General features: G+C 42.9%; 2 protein-coding genes across 8 annotated transcripts; both read left to right on the forward strand.

Annotated features, from left to right (window-relative positions):
- The first annotated feature begins 3565 nt into the window (after positions 1-3565).
- NDUFV1 (NADH:ubiquinone oxidoreductase core subunit V1) lies at positions 3566-9602 on the forward strand. The gene is made up of 10 exons (XM_042446130.1): positions 3566-3727; positions 4708-4790; positions 5223-5393; positions 6189-6372; positions 6578-6767; positions 7143-7355; positions 7511-7677; positions 7750-7831; positions 8146-8291; positions 9345-9602. The coding sequence occupies exons 1-10, from the start codon at positions 3650-3652 to the stop codon at positions 9426-9428; spliced, it is 1398 nt and encodes a 465-aa protein (XP_042302064.1). The 5' UTR covers positions 3566-3649; the 3' UTR covers positions 9429-9602.
- Positions 9603-13476: 3874 nt separating this feature from the next.
- NUDT8 (nudix hydrolase 8) lies at positions 13477-20470 on the forward strand. Of its 7 annotated transcripts, XM_042446028.1 has the most exons (8): positions 13478-13649; positions 17214-17314; positions 17435-17558; positions 17848-17906; positions 18352-18614; positions 19247-19379; positions 19660-19737; positions 19944-20470. In XM_042446028.1, the coding sequence occupies exons 5-8, from the start codon at positions 18358-18360 to the stop codon at positions 20163-20165; spliced, it is 690 nt and encodes a 229-aa protein (XP_042301962.1). In that variant the 5' UTR covers positions 13478-13649; positions 17214-17314; positions 17435-17558; positions 17848-17906; positions 18352-18357; the 3' UTR covers positions 20166-20470. The 7 variants fall into 7 exon arrangements, with proteins under 7 accessions (XP_042301964.1, XP_042301962.1, XP_042301960.1 ...); XM_042446026.1 differs by lacking the exon at positions 17214-17314; XM_042446027.1 differs by lacking the exon at positions 13478-13649 and having other exon boundaries at positions 15157-17314.
- Positions 20471-22205: the final 1735 nt, after the last annotated feature.

Raw genomic sequence — 22205 nt, forward strand, 5'->3', positions numbered from 1 at the left:
AATGGTGGTGGGGAAGGGGATCAGGTCCAGCATTTCTTCTCTTCCTCTGAGGCCTGGACTAAGGCAGAAGACTGGAGGGAGGGCCCAATGGCGTTGGGCCTTTGCTTTCACTCCAGGCCAGAAGATGGCAGCTGAGAAAGAAATGCTAAGAGTCTGAAGTCTGATCTCTGAAAGGACGCAGTAAGCTAAGTTTCCACCAACAAAGTTGCACCTTAGGATGCAGTTGGCAAACAAATGGGGGAAACTGTCTCTCACTTTAAAAAAAAAAGATAAGTTTGGCTATACCAGTTTGTAATTTAGAGTTGGGCTATAACACTGTGAGGTGGGAAGGCTAAACATCCCATGCTTCTTTCTAGAATTGAATTGGAGACCCATAGCTACATTAACCCTTTTAAAAACAGAAGTGAATCAATCATAAATCCTTCAGCATCTTTTCTAGATGGATTTTGGGAGTTTTGTTTCTCCTTTTGAGCTGGATGGCACTAAAAAGCAGTATAAAAATACCTAACAGGCCGTGCTTGTTCTTGAGAGGTAATAGCTTGCACAGCATTTGGTGACTGAAGTTTAGAGTAAATGGCTCGCTGCTGGTCCCCACCTGGTACATTGTCCACTGAGTCTTGGGAAACTGGGTGGACAGTCCTGTTTAACCTGCAGCATGAAGCTCACTGAATGGCTTTGAGCTAATCACTTCCTGGGCTAACCAGATCCACAGAGCTGTCTTGTAGAAAACTGATAAGCATGGTGCAATCTGGAGTGTCCTCTGTGGCATGTGAGGGCAGCAGATTAATAGGTTCACATGAGGGCTCAGAGTAGGTCATAGGGCATACAATGTTGTTCTCCCTTACCACTCTGCCTGGCTGCACAAAGAAACAAATATAATGCAGCAGCAGCAACAGCAGCAGTATGCATGGGGCCAAGAGTAATCAATGGGGCCACAATAGGGAATGCTGTGCAGGTTTTCATGCAGGCTTTAAAAGAGTTAACCAAAGTGCAAGACCCTAATCTCAAAAACAGGTTCAGTACCTTGGGTAGTTCATTTAAGGCCATAGAAAACCTGGAGTGGGTTTGTTGCCCCATTGGCATTGGAACTCAGCAGTTGCCTCTGGTATGATTGAGAAGGCAACTAGGTGAGAGGATCCACCTGCCCACAGAACACCAAAAGATAAACTGGTGGCACCAGCATCAGGAGGACAGGAATGCTTAGGATGAGTGGCTGAAAGTGACTCTAGAGAACTAAGCAGAGGGGCGGTGTTGCAATCGCCATACTGCTTCCCAACAACCACACGTGAGGAAACGGCCTCACTGCGCCATTTTGTGTGACAGTGTGGGAATGATCTTGTTCAAAGAAATAGGCATGATGGGAGAAGTCTTCCATGCATTTTGGAACATTTCCATACAGTTGTGCACAGGGGTGTGTGTGTGTGCCCCTACAGTACATTCCAGTATAATGGGATCATCCTTCTCAGGCCAAGAATCAACAGGATCAGAGAGATCAGCTATGTAATCCTCCTCCTGGCAGCACAGCTCAACAGCTGTTGGAAAATGAGGCAAACTGGCAAAAGCCAGAATGTTCTGGAGCAGAGAAACGGGGGGCTCTGGAACCCCAAATCTTCTCCCTATAGTCCTATTCTTTTTGACACTTAAGAGATGCCTCTCAGTGTATTACTGGGTTTCCCAGCGTCAGAAATGTATACAGTTGTATCCTGACTGACCACCTTCTACATCAGGTAAAGTTTGTGCAAAGTAAGGTTTAGAAAGGAGTAATAAAAATGATGCAGATGGTACTTTTTTTTCTTAAAGAAAGAACTCCAGGATTTCCAGCTTAGGAGACAAATGAGGGAAAGGAAGAGAAGTCCATAAAATAACGGACCACGAGGAAAGAGAAGGAGGAGGAGGGAAGGGGAAACAGAATGCGGCAGCACCTTTTCCTTCCTTCCCATTTTTCTTCCTCCATTTCTTTTTTGCCGCAAGAGATTAACACAGCTATGTCTTTGAAAATTATGACAATGAGCAATTGAGTATTATTTTTTAAACAAATAAACTCCGCTCACAGCAGTAGAGGGAGGAGATGCCTGACAAAATTTGGATCAGGGTACACAGACTAGCATTGCTCCACACACGACACAATAAAATGATGTATTCCTGCAGAATATTCTGATAATCCTTAACATAAAATAAACATTATTATTATTATTATTATTATTATTATTATTATTATTATTAAACTTTATTTATATAGCACTGTAGGTTTACACAGCGCTGTACATACAATAAAACATCGATAAAAATGAAACCTGCCAATGGCATACATTCTACAGGATAATAACAAAATACATATAAAACAATAGATAATAATACAAGATAGCATTAGATAAAATAAGCAAGCAACAAATTAAAAACATTGAATATCCCATATCAAAGGAAATGTCAAATAACAGTCAGATAGCTATCACACAATGCCTGGGAACGCTTCCCTGAATAATACAGTCTTTAACTAACTAACCTCAGGAAAGAACTCAGTATAAAAATACCTAACCTGTTATGCCTATCGTTTCACTGACCACCATTAAATGATAACCCCTCTGTTTCTCCCCATTATTAATCTAATGTTAAGGGACTTGTCCTGAGCCAAGGCCTTCCACCTTCCAGTCCTCCAGTTCTAGGAAGGAGTACAGCTGGTGTAACAGCCAAAGCTGATAATAAGAACTCCTGACTGTCGCATCTATCTGGGTTGTCATTTGGAGAGATGGATTCAGGAGCACAACTGCATTTAATTGCCTTGGCTCAATGCTAGGGAATTCTGGGAACTGTAGTTTTGTGAGACATTTAGCCTTCTCTGTCAGAGAACACGGGTGCTACAATAAACTACAACTTCCAGGATTCCCTAGCACTTTGCCAGGGCAGTTAAAGCGGTCTCAAACTAGATTATTTCTGCAGTGTGCTTTGGATATTTATTCATATAGTATCATGTGCAGGCTAAAAAGAGATGATCTAACCATTATTAATAACGCTCTGTTGTTTTTGTGTGCCTTCAAGTCATTTCCAGCATGGGGTTTTCTTGGAAAGTTTCTCCAGAGGAGGTTTGCCATTGCCTTCCTCTGAGGCTGAGAGAGAGTGACTTGCCCAAGGTCACCCAGTGAGGTTTCATGGCTGAGGGGGCATTGTAACCCTGCTCTCCAGAGTACTATTCCATAAAAAGATCCTATCACAGGGTTTTCTTGGCAAGATTTATTCAGAGGAGGTTTGCCATTGCCTTCCCTTGAGGCTGAGAGAGTGTGACTTGACCAAGGTCCACCCAGTGGCTTTCCATGGAGAAGAGGGCATTCAAACCCTGTCCTCCAGAGCCCTAGTCCAGCACTCACTCCATTATGCCTCTCCTCAGTTGCCCAGACTGCCAATTTATAGGAGCCAACTGCAAGTTCCCCTTGTGGACTGAGGGGGCGCCAAAGAGGCGAAAGCAGAGAACCATAAGGAGGGGAGGCGCGACTAAACTACAACTCCCACCATCCCTTGCGCGGAACGAGGCCATTTTCCTTCGCTGACGTCAATAAGCCTCGCCCGGGAAGGCTGTGACGCAGAATCCCCGCGCAGGATAAGTGAAGGTGACGGGGGTCGGTGGTGAGGCCGGCTATTGAAAGGGAGAAGCGGGATGTGGGTGTCTCGGCCCCTTCTGCTCCGCGGGGCCTGCGCTCCGGCTCGCTGCCTTTCCGCCGCTGCTCCGGAGTCGGTGAGTGGCTGGCTGGGCCTCCCTCCTCTGTACATATATATTGCTGCATCGCTTCCCTTTTAATAATTAAGACACTGAAGCTTAAGACTAGATGTGTGTGTATGGGTCATAGTTAGCAGTGTTTAGTATTCAGGCTGCATCCACACGAGAGGAATAACCCGGCTTGGCAGCGCTTTAATTTGTGGGCCCCACAACAAACTCCAACTCCCAGAATTCCATAGCAAAGAGCTAGACAACAAATTAAAGCGCTGCCAAACCGGGTTATTGCTCAGAGAATGGCAATGTCAAACTCCCTCTGAACAAACCTTGCCAAGAAAAGCCCATGATAGGTTCTCCATCAGTCAGAAGTGACAACAACAACAACAGCAGAGGCACCAGAACTCTCTGATAGAGAAAACTGTGTCACAAAACTACAAGTCCCAGAATTCCATAGCATTGAGCCACCGCGGTTGGAGGAATGTCAGACAGCATATATTCTGCAGTGTGGGTGCAGCCCTAGTGTTAGGTTAGGGTTAATTTTAGTTTTCTATGTGTACATGTATTGCCATGTATGTTTTTCTATCTTCTCATTCTTCCTTTCTCTTTTCTGTCTTTTCCTGTCCTTATTGAATATTTAGTGTGCTTTGTGTTCTTGTGTTGTCCACATCCAAAAATTAATAAAAAAGCATTATACCAAGAAGAAGAAGAAGAAGAAATAAATAGATGGATATTGATGGGGATAGGTCTTGAAAGGTGTGTGTTTTGGCTTTTGTTTTGGCTGAATGTCTTCCTGGCCGCCCTTGATAAGCAAAGCTGTCCCTTCTTGTGTATTATGTAAACTGGTGATTGATCTGCCAAATTTCGGAACAGTGCTCTTTCTTTCTTTCTTTCTTTCTTTCTTTCTTTCTTTCTTTCTTTCTTTTGCTGTTATTCCTGACAAGGTTTAGGGTGGATGCATGGTAAATGTTACCAAATTTCAGCTCTTCTGTACTGTTCATTAGGCACCCCCCAAGAAAACGCAGTTTGGGCCCCTCAAGGATGAGGATCGTATTTTCACAAACCTTTATGGGCGCCATGACTGGAGGTGAGGTTTTAGGATGCCTGTTGTCAATTGAGGAAAAACAGTTAGGATATTCGGGTTATTTTTAGCCCTGTGGGGGAAAGTCTGCATGGGGGGGGGGGGGGGGGGTAATCAAATGAGAAAGACTTCTTTAAAAAAACAACAACAGGAAACTAACTTTTAGTATAAATAAATAAATAAATAAAGTCTGATAATACTTTAATGACTAAGAAGTTACAGCCCACTTCATCACATGCATGAAATGTTGCCTGAATTGACAGATACGTACTTAGACACATGCTTGGGGTGTGCTTTATTTATGTAAGCTTTGCTTATGTTGCCATTTCATAAATTTCTTCATGAGATTAATATTAATGATGTGACCTGTTACAGTTTTTCTTGCAAAAAAAGTTGATTTACATGACACTTCTTACCTTATCTTTTTGTTATCTCTAGGCTGAAAGGGGCTTTAAGCCGCGGTGACTGGTATAAGACCAAGGAAATCCTTGTAAAGGGTGTTGACTGGATATTGAATGAAATAAAAACTTCAGGTCTGCGAGGCCGTGGGGGGGCCGGTTTCCCCACTGGCCTCAAATGGAGCTTCATGAACAAGCCGCCAGATGGCAGGTGTGTTGTGGTGGGAACAAAATCTAGCCTGATTTCAAATTTGAGTCATCATGTGCCTGCTCCTTCAGAATCTGTCCAGGGCTGTGATATAAGTGCTTTTCCTTTGAATTAAAAAATGTCAGCATAGGCCATGCTGTTGTAGTGAAAAGAACTTGGAATCCCGGTTTCCAGTTCTGTCACACACTTTCCAAATAGTGTGTCTTAGTTTTTGGGAATGGACACTTCTGTTATATAGGCTCATACGTATCTTTGCACGTTGCTTTCTCTTAAAGAAACTGGCTCTGTGAAGCAGCATATAGTAACCTCCAGACTTGTTGTTTCTCATCACAAGAACTGCTGTTATGTAAGCTAGAGAGTTACTTAGTCACAATGGGTGGAGTTCGGGATTTGGGCCAGAGGCTGGTTTTAAATAACACCTCAGTCAGTGATCTTACTAGGCATATCACTAATTTTTGGTTTGATCTACTTCACAAAGCTGTTGTAGGGCTAAAACATTCTGCTGTTTTTGAGGAATACAGATGTCACAATAAACAACAAAATGTTAATTAAGCACATCCAAAAGGTGGCAGGTTAAGCCTTGATTTGCTTGAACCTGAAGCTTCACTACATTCACTGTGGATTGAGTCAGAATCTGAAGCAGAGCATATTGGCATCCTGAGAAATTAGTCTGTCTCCAGCTTTTAGAATGAAGTAAAATAGGTTGATGGACCTAAGAACTGATGCATCCTGAGTAAAATAATTATTTTCAAGGGATACTTGCTTCTTGTTGAGGAGTACAATTTTCATGTGTTTCAGACCCAAGTACCTAGTGGTGAATGCCGATGAAGGGGAGCCAGGGACCTGCAAGGACAGGGAGATCATGCGTCATGACCCCCATAAGCTGGTGGAAGGTTGTCTTGTAGCAGGAAGAGCTATGGGGGCCCGTGCAGCCTACATATATATCCGTGGAGAGTTCTATAATGAAGCTTCAAACTTACAGGTAAGATGGACCTCTCCTTGTGTAGGAGTGAAGAGCATTCTTTCCCTGTGTGAAAATTCCTAGGGAAATGAATTGCTTCATCTCTTAGGCTTGTCCTGTTCATAGTTTATAAATATACAAGTCTTCTTGAATTTTTCTGTAGTTTGCAGACAAGTAATCAGATTTGGTGAGCTGGGCCATAGCTGCTTTTGTGCTCTCTCGTTAGGTGGCAATCCGAGAGGCGTATGAGGCAGGACTGATTGGGAAGAATGCTTGTGGCTCAGGCTATGACTTTGATGTTTTTGTGGCAAGAGGGGCAGGTGCTTACATCTGTGGCGAGGAGACAGCACTTATTGAATCTCTTGAGGGAAAGCAGGGAAAGCCACGCCTCAAGCCTCCCTTCCCAGCTGATGTAGGTATGTCATCTTAAATGCTCTCTCTGTGATGGTTGGTGTCAGTACAGTGTTTTGCTTTGTTCCCTACTTTGCTATCCCCCCCAGCTCGTTTCTGTCAACTTAGATATGCCATCCCAGCACCTTTGGGATACTTGCTGTGTGTTTCTTCTTCTTTGCACGTGACATCTTGGAATGTTGACAGGAAAATATTTACTTAACCAGAATTAGGGACATGACTTCTAGCTGTTGGAAAAAAATCTTTCTTGTATCGTGACTTTTGTCTATGCCAGCTGTCAGTTCATTGATGCAAATTAATTTTCTTTTCCTAATTCTATCCACTATCTTTATCTCGTTTAATTTTTTTTTAAACTGCTTTGTTTTTATTTTGATCTCTAGGGGTTTTCGGTTGCCCAACTACGGTGGCTAATGTAGAAACGGTTGCTGTGGCACCTACCATTTGCCGTCGGGGAGGTACCTGGTTTGCTAGTTTTGGACGAGAACGCAACTCAGGCACCAAGCTCTTCAATATCTCAGGCCATGTCAATACACCCTGTACTGTGGAAGAGGAGATGTCAATACCACTGCGTGATCTGATTGAACGGCATGCAGGTGAGAACCAACAGTCTTATTTTCTATAAGGGAGAAGCTTTAAGTTCCTTTCAGATATCTTGTGTTAGTCAGGAATCTCTGCATCGTCATTTGCTTTTTGCTGGGCTCTTGTATGGACCAAATCAGACCTGACTGTATCTCTCCCTTCTAACTAGGGGGTGTTAGAGGTGGCTGGGATAACCTGCTTGCTGTGATTCCTGGAGGATCCTCCACTCCTCTCATCCCCAAGTCTGTGTGTGAGACAGTATTGATGGACTTTGATGGGTTGATCCAGGCACAGACTGGGCTCGGAACAGCAGCTCTTATTGTCATGGACAAATCAGTAAGGATGGGCCCTTACCCTGCTGCTCTCTGTCTCTTTTGAATGAGTTTTGACCATTTTTTTCTTCCCCAGACAGATATAGTTCGAGCTATTGCCCGCCTCATTGAATTCTACAAGCATGAGAGCTGTGGGCAGTGTACACCATGCCGAGAAGGTGAATATTGACACCTGAGACTCTTCTGACTTCCTTCTCAGAAAGGGATTCAGGATGGAGAGGAAGCAGTGATTTAGTGTACAATTCCTAGGTTGGTTTAAATATAGGGACTGCTGAAAAGGCTGGAGGGAAGTTAAAAGATCAGATATCTAACCATCTCTGGAAACAAAAGCTGCAAGTGATTTAGGAGAAGTTCAGCAAAGTCCAGCAAGTTTCTTCTCATTATACAGCCTATTTCTCCTCCCTTTGATTATTTGCTTTTATGACTCTTGGTGTTGTAGTTTGTTGTATTCACATGGATTTTGTTTCTGCAGGTGTCGACTGGATGAATAAGGTGATGTGGCGGTTTGTGAGAGGCAATGCCCAAGTGTCAGAGATCGATGCGCTGTGGGAAATTAGCAAGCAGATTGAAGGACATACCATCTGTGCTCTGGGGGATGGAGCTGCTTGGCCTGTACAGGTAAATTTGTAATTGTCATGAGCATGGAAAAGTTATTTTTTTAAAAAATTATTTATTTTATATGTATGCTGCCTTTCTCCCAAAGTCAGACCCAAGGCAGTTCTCAGAAAGAGTCATTAAAAAAACAAACCAATAAACATTTAAAAAGCAATATCACATAAAACAATATAAAATTATTTAAAAGACATACAAAGTTTTAAAAGATAGATAAAACATCCCAATAAAATGCTTCCCTGTTTATACATTAAAAAGCCTGCTTTAAAATAATGGTCTTTGCCTGCTGGCAGAAGGAAAGCATGGATTGAGCAGTCTAGTTTCCAATGGAAGGGTATTCCAGAGGGGGAGAGCAGCGAGCCTGTGAATGGTGGTGGAACCAAGAGAAAGCCTTCCTATATAGATCTTAGAACTCTATCAGGTTCCCAGAGCTAAAATGACATTTCCCAGAATTCTTCAGCCAGCATCACTGGTTGCGGGATGCAGGGAGCAGTTGTTTAAAAAATGGAATTTGTCCAGGCTATGTTCTTCACCTAGTTTGTGAAGAAACATAGGATTCCTGTGGCACCTTTTTTAAAAGGTTACATTTTAAATGCTCTTAAACTGTTTTCAGATCAGTGCTATTTTAATCTTATTTATTTAAAAGTTATTACTATTATGATTAGTTTTTGGCTATATTATGTTTTAATCTGTTGTAAGCAACCTTGGGTCCTGCACTGTAAGAAAGGCAGAATGTCAATAAAAAAAATAAAAATAGAGGGGTAGAAATGAATGACTCTAGATCAGTGATGGCGAACCTATGGCACGCATGCCAGAGGTGGCACTCAGAGCCCTCTCTGTGGGCACATGTGCCATTGTCCCAGCACAGAGTCTGCCAGAGTTTGTTATTAGAAAGCCAGAGGGACATGGCACTTTGCAATAAATAAGTGGGCTTTGGGTTGCAGTTTGGGCAGTCGGCCTCGAAAAGGTTCACCATCACTGCTCTAGATAATCAGTGTGCAAGATGGGGCATATTGAAGTATATCCTGTTTAGTCTTAGTGCCTGATTCATTTTTCCAGGGACTGATTCGTCACTTTCGTCCTGAGTTGGAGGAACGGATGAGGCAATACCATGAATCTAAGGCACAGCAGGCATCTGGATGAGCAGCTAGAAGACCAACTGCATTCAAATTACTCCTGTGTTGATTGGGTGGGATCCCTTGGGGGACGATTCCCATGCTTGGGCACTGGGTACAGCACACTTACTTGGCATTGATACATCAAACTATTTTCTTCCTTCCTTTCATACAGGGTAAACTATTAAATGCTTATGACTGACCTGCTCTGGTGTTTATTGTAATAGGAAAATAAGGTAGATAAATCTCATATAATTGGAAGTGCTTTTCATTTCTTAGACTAGTTGGCAATTGAAAGGGAGAAGCAAGTAAGGAACTTACTGTTTGTGTTCCCTTGTAGGAAATGAATCTTCCCTGAAGGACAGGATTCAAGGCTGAGGCAGTCATTTAGTGATCATATCCAAAGCATTTTCATTTTCTCATTGCATCCAACTCTGATGAAGTCTGTACATCAGAGGAATAAGATTCTAGAATGGGCTGCACCACTTTAGAATGTTGTTATGGGACAGTAGTAAGTAGAAAACTGGTACTACAGAGAGAAATGGTATATCGCTGCTCACTCCACAGAATCATGGAGATGGAAGGAGCCTTATAGGCCACCAAGTCCAATCCCCTGCTTAGTGTAGGTTCTCCAGCTAGAGCATTCCCAGCAGGTTGCTGTTCAGCCTCTTTTTAAAGACATTCAGAGAAGGAAACCCCACCACTTTTCTAGACAACTGATTCCATTGCCAAACCACTCTTAAGATATTCCTTCGAATGTTCAATCAAAATCTACCTCCTGTAACCTAAAACCATTAGATCTAGCCCTATCCTCTGGGGCAGCAGACAACAGGCCTGCACCCTCCTCCCTGTGACAATCCTTGAGATATCTAAAAGAGTGCTAATATGTCACCCCTCAGTCTTCTCTTCACCACTCTGAACTTGCCCAATCCTTCAACCTTTCCTCATAGGTTTTTTTCTCCATACCTGTTGTTATCCTTGTTGCCCTTTTCTGAACTTGCTCCAATCTGTCTACATGCTTAAAATGAGGTTCCCAGAACTGAACAGTACTGCAGATGAGGCCTGACTAACCAGTTCAGAATATAGTGGGACTACTACTTCCTTCAATTTGAAACTGCTTCTATTCATGCTTTGATATGGTGCTTTGTAATGCAATATTGAAAAGTGTACCATTGCAGATGGCAGATACTTGTTTATTATACCTTCTTAGAGCCCTGCAGCTCACTCACATTTCATTCTGCTGACCCTAGAAAAAAATGTACACCCTAATCCTTCTTTATGTTGTCCTTACACTCATCACCCATTGCTCCTTAAAGATTACTAGGAATTATGAGGAAAAGAATGGAAAATGTGAAGATAATTATTTGTGACTCAGACGGATACTGCAAGAGTAATGCACTTTATTCTTGTGAGGTGTTTACTGGTGGAGTGTAGGGCATTTCCTATTTCATCTTTGCAACAGATCTGCAAGGGTGAAAACAGACCTTAGTAATTTTTAAGAAGAATGAATTTAATGACATGTAGAAACTTACCATAACAGCAATAGTGGGTAATGCCCAGGGACCATAAATATGTGGTTAGAGCTGATCCAGCAAAAAGGGCACTTCTCCTTGACCTAACTTAAATATTTGTGCCAGTGCTGGACAACCTCCCACTGTTAAGATCACCATTGGTCATCTTCTGTTTCTGTTTTTGCTGACAAGAGAATGTGACTGGCAGGGGGATAGCTTTGGTTGAGTTTGCTGCTGACACTTTGAATGGAAAAGTGGTTCCTGATGAGCAAAAAATAATTGCCTGACCATACACTATGTCACGTTAGAGCCATTTTAATTGTTCCAGTTAGACAAGTTTGGAAACCTTCATTTGTAGGGATGCTGTCAAATTTCCATTTTACTAACCACAAATAGAACAAGCAGGGTTGAAGTTCTGATGCAACAAATGGCTGGTATTCAGCATTTATTTTGTTTAGTACAGATATGCTGTCAAGGATGCAACTCTTTGAGTAAAATTATGCTAGAGTAATAAAATGATCAGACAGCTTTAAAAAACAAAACTTTGCCATGGCTTGCTGCCAGCATCACCTTACACAACTGTTAGAAAATTTATGGCCGGTGCTACAAATTGTATATTTCTGTATCCTATGAATACTCTGATCCCACCCCACAACCATTGAATTGGTACTACATGTGCAGCTTGATGTTAACCCTATCTTGAAAACTGAATGGAGCTAATGGTGGTACAGTGCTGCTGTATGCTTTCAAGTCATTTCTGACATGGGTTGCTCTGAAGGTGAACCTGTTGCAAGGTTTCCTTGGTAAAATTTGTTTAGAGTGGATTTGATCGTGCCTTCCTCTAAGACTGAAAGATGTGACTTGCCCAAGGCTACCCAGTGGGTTTCCATGGCTTAGTGGGGTTTTTTTTAACCCTGGTCTCCAGAGTTGGAAGTCCAAAACTCAAACCACTATACTACACTGGCTCTCCAATGGTTCAGTACTGCTAGACTACATTTGAAAGCTGTGTTTGTTATTTGCCTTGAAGTCAACTCTTGATTTATTGTGACCCTGGGTGCATCTACACAGTAGAAATAAGACAGTTTGACTTCACTGTAAATGCCATAGCTCTATCCTATGGAATCCTGGGATTTATAGTTTTACAAGGTCTTTAGCCTCCTCTGCTGAAGAGAGCTGGTGCCTCATAAAACCCCAAATCTCAGGATTCTGTAGGATGGAGTCATGGCAGTTTGGTGTCTAGCTGCACCTTCCCCCTACATACCATTGGGTTTTATTGTCCAGATTTATTCACCGATGGTTTGTCATTGCCACCTTCTAAGGCAGTGATTCCCAAACTTTGTTGCTCCAGGTGTTTTGAAGTTCATCTCCCAGAATTCCTGACTTTTGGTCAAGATGGTTGGGGCTTTGGGGAGTTGTAGTTGAAACACCTGCACAACTGAAGGTTGAGAACCAATGCTCTAAGGTTTAGAAAGTGTGACTTTCCCAGTGAGTGTCCATAGCTAGGTGCAGATTCAAACCTTGGTCTGGTGTCCTAGTCCAGCACTCAAATCACTACACCATACTGCCTCCTCCCAGCAACTATGATAGCCTATTATTATTCTACATTAGATTAATGATCCATTTCGGACTATTCAAATACATAATTCTCTAGAAAACCAACATGCAAAAGGATCTCACCACACCTTTGAGACTTACTGGTAACGTGAGCTCTTGTAAGACTGGAGCCTCCTTCCTCAGGTGCATGGAAGGAGGCTCGGGTCTTACAAGAGCTCAGGTTACCAACTTCTATCGTTCAGTTAGTCTCAAAGGTGCTGCAAGAACCCTTGGAATATGGGACTTGGCTTGAGCGCCAGTGTGGTCATATGTGGTTTGTGTTGAAGTAAGACTCTGAAGAACAGGGTTCGAATCTTGGCTCAGCCAAGAAATCCCAGTGGGTGACCCTGGGCAAGTTACTCTCTCAGCCTCAGAGGGATGGCAATAGCAAATAGGGTAGTCTTAAAAATTAGGACTCAAAACCAGGGTTTGACTCCCAGCTCGGCCATGGAAGCTTAGTGGGTGATCTGCTTGGAGAGGTGGGATATTATATCATTATTATCTTGGGCAGGTCACACTCATCCTCAGAGAGATGGCAATGGCAAATCCCTTCTCAACAAATCTTGCCAAGAAAATCCAGCGATAGTGTTGTCTTATGTAATAGGACTCTGGAGACCAGGGTTGAAACCTCACTGGGTGACGTTCGCCAAGCCACACTCTCTCAGCCTCAGAGGGATGGCAATGACAAACCCCTTCTGAAGAAACTTGCCAAGAAAACCGCATGATAGGTTCCTCTCAGGGTCACCCAAAACAACTTGAAGGCCCACAACCATCACCACCTCAACCTCAACCAGTGGTCCCAAACTGCAATTTACGGGACTTTGGACTTCAGCTCCCAGAATCTCAGACTATTGGCCAACATGGCTGAGGCTTCTGGGAGTTGAAGTCCAAAAATAATCTCTTAAAGGGCACAGCTTGGGGGAAACCAGTGACCTAAACACACGCACGCGCAGTAGCAGCACTAGCAGCAGCATCGCCCTCTTCCCACTGAGGGGAACTGTCTGGAAGACTCTGAGAGCCTTTCGCCTCTCAGGGCGGGGGCGTGGCTTTCGGGGTCCGCTGACCTCATTGGCTGAGCGTCGTCGCTCTCGCGCCGGAGTTCTCGGGAGGGAAGGCCGAAGGAACGTTCGTGAGCGCAAGGAAAGGTGACCTCCATTTTGTTTTCGGGCGGAAGCCGGGCGGGAAGAGGCCGCGGGAGGGGGGAGCCGTATTTGGGGTTCTCCTTCAGACTGAGGGCTATAAGGGGACTTTGGATCATGGCACTTTTGGCCCTGGCAGAGCTTGGTCCCCTGCCGGCCCTGGAGGGACATACTAAAGCAAATGGCACAGGGAAACCATACTTGCCCATAGAGAATAATAATAGGAGAACAGTTGCCCATAGAGAGTAATAGGAGAATGCTTGCCCACAGAGAATACAGAGACTGGGTTGCTAAAACATTCAACACCAAAAAAAGAAGAAAGGAATCCATAAGTGATTCTCTATAGGCAAGTATTCCCCAATGATTTCCTTATGGGCAAGTATTGTCAGTTGTTTCAGTAGGTCCTGGCCCTGAAGACCCTCTTCTTCTTTGGGTTTCCATGGAGTTGCAGTAGCTCAGGGTGTCACCCTCCCCATTGGCCTACTTCCACCCCACACCCTGGTTGTTCGTGTGCCTTCATGCCGCTCCCGGTTTATGGCTAACCTATCCTAGGTTTTTCTTGGCAAGATTTGTTCAGAGAAGGTTTGCCATCGCCTTCCCTTGTGGCTGAGAGAGTGTGACTTCAGTGGGTTTCCAAGGCTGAGCTGGGATTCGAACCCAAGTCTCCAGAGTCACAGTCCAACGCTCAAACCCCTACACCACGCTGCCTCCCTCCCCACCCCATACAGAATCCTTAGTCATTGCTTTTGAGACTAATATTACCATATATACTTGACTATAAGTCGTGGGCAGGTTTGGGGGCCAAATTTATGGATTTTTATATGACCTGTGGATAAATCGAGGGGAAAACTTAGGGGCATGTAACAAAGGATCTAAAGGATGAATCAAAGGAAAAGAATGCCAAAGAACTTACAAAATTGCAGCTGACATAACTTTGTGCTCACTTTAAAGGTTGGATGGATGAGAGTACAGAGGGAGGCCAGTGCTTCCAGAACAAATTGCACGCTTTACTTTCATCAGGGATGGTTCCCCTTTTAAAAAAGTGAGAGTTAAAGTACAGTTCCTATAGTGACCCATGGATAGTCGACTCAGGTTTTTGGGGTCAATTTTTTGATCTAAATTTCTAGACTTATACATGAGCATATACAGTACTCATAAATCATAATCCCCACATATCACTGAATGTAATGGTAATATCCAACATGCCTTCATTGGGCCAATCAAAATGCACATTATCTATGTTGCAAGCTTTCAAAGCTCCACTTCATCAATTGTTGTTGTTGTGTGCCTTCAAGTCCTTTCTGATTTATGGGGTTTACCTATATGATGAGGTTTTCTTGGTAAGTTTTTTCAGAATCATAGAGTTGGCAGAGACCCCAAGGGCCATCCACTCCAACTGCCCCTTCTGCCATGCTGGAACTCACAATCAAAGCATTCTTGCCTCCGTTTAAAGACCTCCAAGGAAGGAGACCTCCCCAAGAGGTTTGCCATTGCCATTCTCTGAGGCTGAGAGAGTGTGACTTGGCCAAGGCCACCCAGTGGGTTTCCATGGCTGAGGCAGGATTTGAACCCTGGTCTCCAGAGTCGTAATCCAATGCTCAAAGCACTATACCACACTGGTTCTTCATCAGGCGAAAGTGATAAAAATGGTAGAGGAGAAATAAAAAGTTGCCTTAACACCTAAAACTCTTCCCAATGCAAAGCACAGAGGCTCCCTGAAAAAATTGTTCTTTTCCTAGCACAGGGGTTTGTGGCCTCACAAAGGATTTGAGACAAAGTGGATCTCAAATGCAGTAACTTTTTGTCTTGCAAATGGAATTTAAAGTTGGTTAAAGTTGGTTTCCTGGACTGAATCTGCCAGCACCAACGCGGCCAGAAGGGAGAGAGGCCAACCTGCATGGATACCTTTCCATACCTTCTGAAATCAGGATAACAACTACAACATCTTGACCAGATCCAGGTCTATGACTAACCTTATAAAAAAAATTCTCCTGTGTGATTTTTTTAAAATAAATTTTATTTTGAAACAATGTACAAACCACAAATAAGCATATACAAACAAACAACACGGATAGACATACAAAAACGTAAAATCAACTTCCTATTTCTTCAGATTTCCATTCACTTCTGTCATATACATTCAAATTTTGTCAAAATATTATCAGGTTTACCAGATTGTCTCACTGGTCTCATAACTTTTCTGAATTCGTTGTATCCATATTTGGAATTCTCCGTTCTCATTTTACCTGTTGGAATTTCATGCTGACTACCTTTTTATAGTTAATTTAATTCTTTTTTTCCCCCCCCCCCCCCCCATTAGTAACTACTAGTCTAGTTTCAATCTGTTTTATGAACAAGGCAACCCATTCCTGCTCTAAATATATTACCACTTTATTCCAATCATCTTCATATGTATCCTATTTTTCATCTGTTAGTTTTCTGGTCATCTTGTTCAGATCCAATACTTCATAGAGTTTTAAGATCCATTCTTCCAAACCTGGAACTTTTTTTGTTTTTCCACCATTTGGCATATGTAATCATCTAAAACAATACGCATCCATGTTTTTTCTTCTAAATGTTCATTTACCATATTTAATAAGGTAATACAGTAGGTTTAAATTCTAGTTTGATTTGTAGTATTTTATTTATTGGGTTTTTTTTTTTGTATTTTTATCCAGAATTTTTTCGCTTCTTTGCACGTCAACCAGATACGGTATAATGTTCCTTTTTCCTTGGCACATTTCCAACATTTGTTGTCAGTATTACCGTATATTTTACAAATCTTTTCTTGTGTCATATACCATCTATGCTTTTTATAATGATTTTCTCTTATATCTTGGCACAGTGTATAATTCAGTCTCTTAGTCCATCCTGTGTGATTTTTAACACCTTGCCTGATGAAGAAGCCAGTGGAGCTTTGAATGCTTGCAAGATGTATATTGTGCATTTTGGTTGGTCCCATAAAGGTATCACTGTCTTGTGGCTGGTACAGTACTTTGCTACATGGCCAACACGGCTACCCTGGATATGTAATGAATGGTAATGGTTCAGACATAAAAACAACTAGAAAAATTAAAATTATACCTTTAGATCACAATATCATATGCACAGCCTTAATGTGTTTACATGGACATAGTTTAATGGGATTAAAGTGAAGATTTGGTAAGATGTGATGGTTTTAAGAAAATTTAAGAAAAAAAATTAATAAAATTAATTTTAAACCAGGGGCTTCTCCTTTCTCCTCCCACTGTGCTTCACCCCACTCATCCCATCTCTTCAGTGTTTTAAAGAGAGGCAGGTGAACGCCACAGCCTGTTTCGACCCAAAGGCAGATGTTTGGGGAGCAGTGGTGTCACACCCCTTTAGGGTGTTACCTGGTGCTGCCTGAAGCCCCAACCCCCATCCCACGTATGCCCTGTTTCTGTGAATGCCTTTATGACCAATGTGGCTCCAGTGCAAGAAATGAAAGCCAGCTAACCATCTCTTTAGAGTTTCTTCACTGACATGAAAAATCCTGACATGTAGCAACATGCGCATCTCCACTTGCCTGTAACTGCTTTCTTTACATAGATGTAATTCCCCTATGTGATGTGAAGAAATGATTGGCAAGCCAACTTTCCTTCTTCCCCAATAGACCTATTGCCTACAAAACAAATGCCAGATGATTGGAGGTTGGTAGGGTTTAACAGCATGCCTTTGAAGGGATTCTAACTTTGCCCTCATGGGCAAAGCAATGGGAATTGGGTTAGCCAGCCTCCTGTTACCAGTTCTTTCTCCTATGCCACTCACAGAGATGTCCAGAAGCAGGCAGACTCTTCCAGGAGGAGTGAATTGCCTGCCTTTCCACTATCCCTTTAGGGAATATGGCTCAAGAAGTAACTATTTGTCAGCTACGGGAACAAAGCATCAACAAAGGTAGAGAAATAATTCTCTAGTACTTGTATCTGCTCAAAATGTCTGCAAAAATGTTACATTGGAGGATTGGAGAATAGATTTTGGGGTGGAGAATGTAGTGTTCCAAAATGATTGTGGCAAAGATTTGGTAATTTACAATGGCCTTATCATAGATGTGTGCCAATGGAATTAAACATTAAGCAGCTGTATGAATTCAGACTGATTTTGGCACTTGTCTACTTTTGCTGAATTATACGTATTACTGACGTAGGTCTCTCTCCCTCCCCCCCCCCCCTCAACCTTGCTCTAGCAAACCTATGTGTACCATGGTCTAGCTGTTAAAAACATTGCTGGGTTAAGCAGCAGAAGGTAAGTTGATCATGTGGAAAGACCCATATAAAGGACCCTATGTAGTCCAGCAGTGGTGCAGAAAGATATCTTTATATACCAGACTAATACAGTGGTGCCCCGGGATACGAAATGATCGCGTTACGAAATTTCCGGGGTACGAAAAAGTTAGATTGGAAAAAACTGTTCCGGGTTACGATATTTTTTTCGGGTTATGAAATTTATTTCGGCGCGAAATTCAAACGCAAAGCGCGGCTAGCGGCTTTCCAGCGCTAACGGAAAGCCTTTTCGGGTTGCGAAATTATCGGGTTATGAACGGAACGGCGGAACGAATTAATTTCGTAACCCGAGGTAGCACTGTATTGGACATAGACTGGCTTCTGGCTTTCTTACCTTGGCTGTTTTAGTTGCTATGGGAGTAAATGGCTAAACATACCAGTAGCTTCTTCCTCTTCTTTCTCCTCAGGGAAATATGCTTCTAATTCTTCGCCACCTCTGCCAGGGTATGACCCCAGTATCCATAACCAGCATATCTCCAGTTCGTAGATACTTGTCTTGGGAAAATGAGCAGCGATGCAGAGGGCTGCTAGAGGCTTCTACGAAGCGACACAGACAAGAAGCTGCTTCAGCAGCTGTTCTGGTCTCCCTGTGCACTGTGGCTGGGGAACCAGCTGTTCTGTATACCCTACGGTCCAGTACCCTGAGTGGTTTGCACAAAGGAGATGTCAGGTACTTGACAGTTCAGTCTTGTTTTTCAGACAGGGTATAAGCAAGCTAAATTATTCTCTCTAAAATTTCTGTTTTTTCCTGAATTCTAGACCCATTGGGACCATTCTCTGTCATAACATATATCCTTTCATTGTATTAGGTTAGACTCAGAGGAGTATAGAAACCAGTGAAAGCACTGTTGAAAGGTTGGTATGTTGAGCCTAAGGATCTGAAATAACCAAGGCCTTTAAATATCTAAAGGGATGTTGAAGATGGGGCAGATTTGTTCTCTGTTGCTGTAGAGGCCAGGACTAGGATCAGCAAGTGGGAATTGAAGGGATGCAAATTTCAGATAAACATTAGGAAAAATTTCCTAACAGAGATTGCTGTTTGGCAGTGTAACAGACTACCTTGAGAGATGATGTGCTCTCCTTTGATGGGAGATATTTAAAGAATCTGTACAACCTTTTGTCAGGAATTCTGTAACAGCATTCTGCATTGAACATTGAGTTAAACTAAATGACCTCCAGTATCACTTGCAAACTTTCTGATTCTTCCCCTCAAGGTTTTCATTGTCTCTCAGTAATAGGAGGGACTCCTGGCTTTCCAGTCCTGAATTTCCCTTTAAAAAGAACCCTGATTTGCTCATGCAGTTTCCCAGGTGGTAGGTGTGACGACTCTGACCGGGATGTCATCGCTACAGCACTCAGGGAGACTCGTGAAGAGCTGGGTCTGCAGTTAGGGGAGGACTCCGTCTGGGGCATCATGAGACCTTTGCCTGACAAGGTAATGTTGTACCTGGATCCCTGAATGTTTAGGAAGTCCTTTAGAAAAATAGTGACAAAACATTTCTTTAGTCATCGGGTAACTTGAGGAGGGGATCCATATGTAGCAGTAAACGTCATGAGAAAATGACAGACTGTCTTAGGTATTGATGTGGATCAGGAAAATGGTATGGGGTTGGTTGTTAAGGGATTTATATCTTTGGGGTATATGCCTTACATTACAAGATGAAGCACAGGGAGTCCTGGAAGTCATTTGTGTTTAATTCATGCTTCATTTTCAGACAAAAATGATGGTTGTTCCTGTCCTAGCAAACCTGGGTCCTCTGGAGCAGCTGATTCTGAAGCCTAATCCCAAAGAGGTAAGACAGATAGTGCAAGGAACACCATGTTATCTTGTCACACATCCCTTTTTCTGGATAAGCTGCCAGAGAGATGTATGGGAAAGGCAGGGTTTAGTGATGCATTCCTGTTCATGTTTATTTAGACCCTTAATTGTGGATAGGAGGCTAGGGTGTGAAGTGGTATTTCTATGGAAAGGTGTGATCTTTGCTATTTGATTTTCCAGGTTGAGGCTGTCTTCACACTGTCCATTTCCCACCTGCTGAAAGAAGAGAACCAGGGCTATACCCACTTCTGTCGCAATGGTGTCTATAGCTACACAATGCCTGTCTTCCCACGTGGTCCTCACAGAGTATGGGGTCTCACAGCCATAATCACTGAATTGACTCTGGAATTGCTGGCACCAGGAAAATACCAGAGGCGGACTCGTGTGTTGGGCAGTCGCTAATGCTTTCTAGCTGAGGCCCAAACCTCAACCAAAGCTCTTTCTCCTTCCACCCCACCCCAAGGGAATTGAATGCTGGTGATCTGCCAGCCAGGTGCTAATCCTTTTCCTCGCCACCATGGTCTTTCAAAGCTTGAGCTCAAGCCACTCCTTCTTTGCTCAACCTAACACATACAACTGCACTCTCCATGGTGCAGTTGTATTGCATTTTTAGGGATGGAGAAGAACAGATAGCTCTGAGCTATACAGGTCTTTTATCAATTGATCTAGGGCTTATTTTTAAATAAAATAAAGCTGCAGATTTGGAATCCCATGTAGATTTGTCTTTCAGTGTGTATGTTATAGACAATATATGAGGTCCTACTCTGCATCTCTTTTGTGTAGTTTTATTGTACAGTTTGCAAGCCTTTGTTCAGTAAGGTTTAATTGACAGGCCAAGTTAAGCATGTGACTGCTAAAACAGGCACATAGAATCATAGAGTTGGAAGAGACTGCAAGGGCCATCCAGTCCAACCTACATAAATGACTTGAAGGCACACGACAGCACCAAATCTTTCAGATGACCCTGTAATAGGTGTAATCCATTCAGGATTGATCTCTACCTTGTTGTTCACTGTAGCCAGTCTGTTATAGGATGCAGTCTTCTTGTTTTCCATGTTATTCATTCCCAACATCTTTCCCACACTTCACACAGCTGTGAGTTTGTTCCCATTTTGAGCAACTATCTATGTTACATTCCAGTAATTTGCTTTCAGTATCAAAGTTGGGCTTAGCATCCTGTATGTGAATTTTGAAAACTTATTTCCACCTGTATGCATTTCAAGACCAGACTTTCTTTTTCTCCATGAAGGTGGAGAATGGGTAGCATTATTTAAACTCTTTCTTTCTTTCTTTCTCTCTCTCTCTCTTTCTTTCTTTCTCTAAGTTAAACCTGAATTGTGTTTGCAGTACAGGTTGTGCAATTTAGTGAACGTATGGGACATGGAATATTTTCACCAAGTTTTTATCCTGTACAGTTGTGGGGCCAGCCATATACTGCTGCCCAGAGTAGAATGCTACCCCCAATGAGGTGTCAGCTTTTAGAACTAAGAGTTCCAAAATACTCTTTGTGAAGAGTAACTCATAAAGCTGTGGGCGTGACTATGTTGTCTTCCACACGAGAAAGTGTGGCTCAGCATGAGAGTTGCAGAGAATAATAGTGCCACTGTATTCTGCTCTGGTCAGGCCCCACCTGGAATATTGTGTCCAGTTCTGGGCACCACAATTCAAAAAGGATATTGAGAAACTGGAGCGTGTCCAGAGGAGGGTGACTAAATGGTGAAAGGTCTGGAAACCATGCCCTTTGAGGAATGACTCAGGGAGCTGGGGATGTTTAGCCTGGAGAAGAGAATGTTAAGAGGTGATATGATAGCCCTGTTTAAATATTTGAAAGGATGTCATATTGAGGAGGGAGCAAGCTTGTTTTCTGCTGCTCCAGAGAACAGGACCCAGAACAATGGATGCAAGCTACAGCTGGGCAGTGGGACTTTGCCCCCATTGGTTCTGCTGTTCGACAGTGGAACACACTCCTTCCTCGGAGTGTAGTGGAGTCTCCTTCCTTGGAGGTCTTTAAGCAGAGGTTAGATGGCCATCTGTCGGGAATGCTTTGATTTGGATTTCCTGCATGGCAGGGGGTTGGACTGGATGGCCCGTGCGGTCTCTTCCAACTCTATAATTCTATGATTCTATCTCTTGATTTGTCCCCTAATACTGCTGCAGGCAAAAGTGCAGCTGGAGAGGCACAGTTCCTGAGGAATCACACAGAATTAGAAGCTCAAAAGATGTGATTTTGCTTTTGCCATGTACAAATCATGTGATAAGGTGCCAGGTTGGGTATCTTCAGTCTGTGCAACTGTGAAATTGTGTTCATATTTAAAAATGTTTCTTTGACTGAATGAAGGGGAACAGTGGTGAGTGTGAACTGGGAAGACTGTGGGTGACAGTCTTGGAGAATTTCAGTGGGCATTCTAAGTAAGCTGTATGCAGTTGGTCTGCAGGCTGAAT

This window comes from Sceloporus undulatus, chromosome 1 (assembly GCF_019175285.1).
Source record: "Sceloporus undulatus isolate JIND9_A2432 ecotype Alabama chromosome 1, SceUnd_v1.1, whole genome shotgun sequence".
Taxonomy (NCBI): Eukaryota; Metazoa; Chordata; class Lepidosauria; order Squamata; family Phrynosomatidae; genus Sceloporus; species Sceloporus undulatus.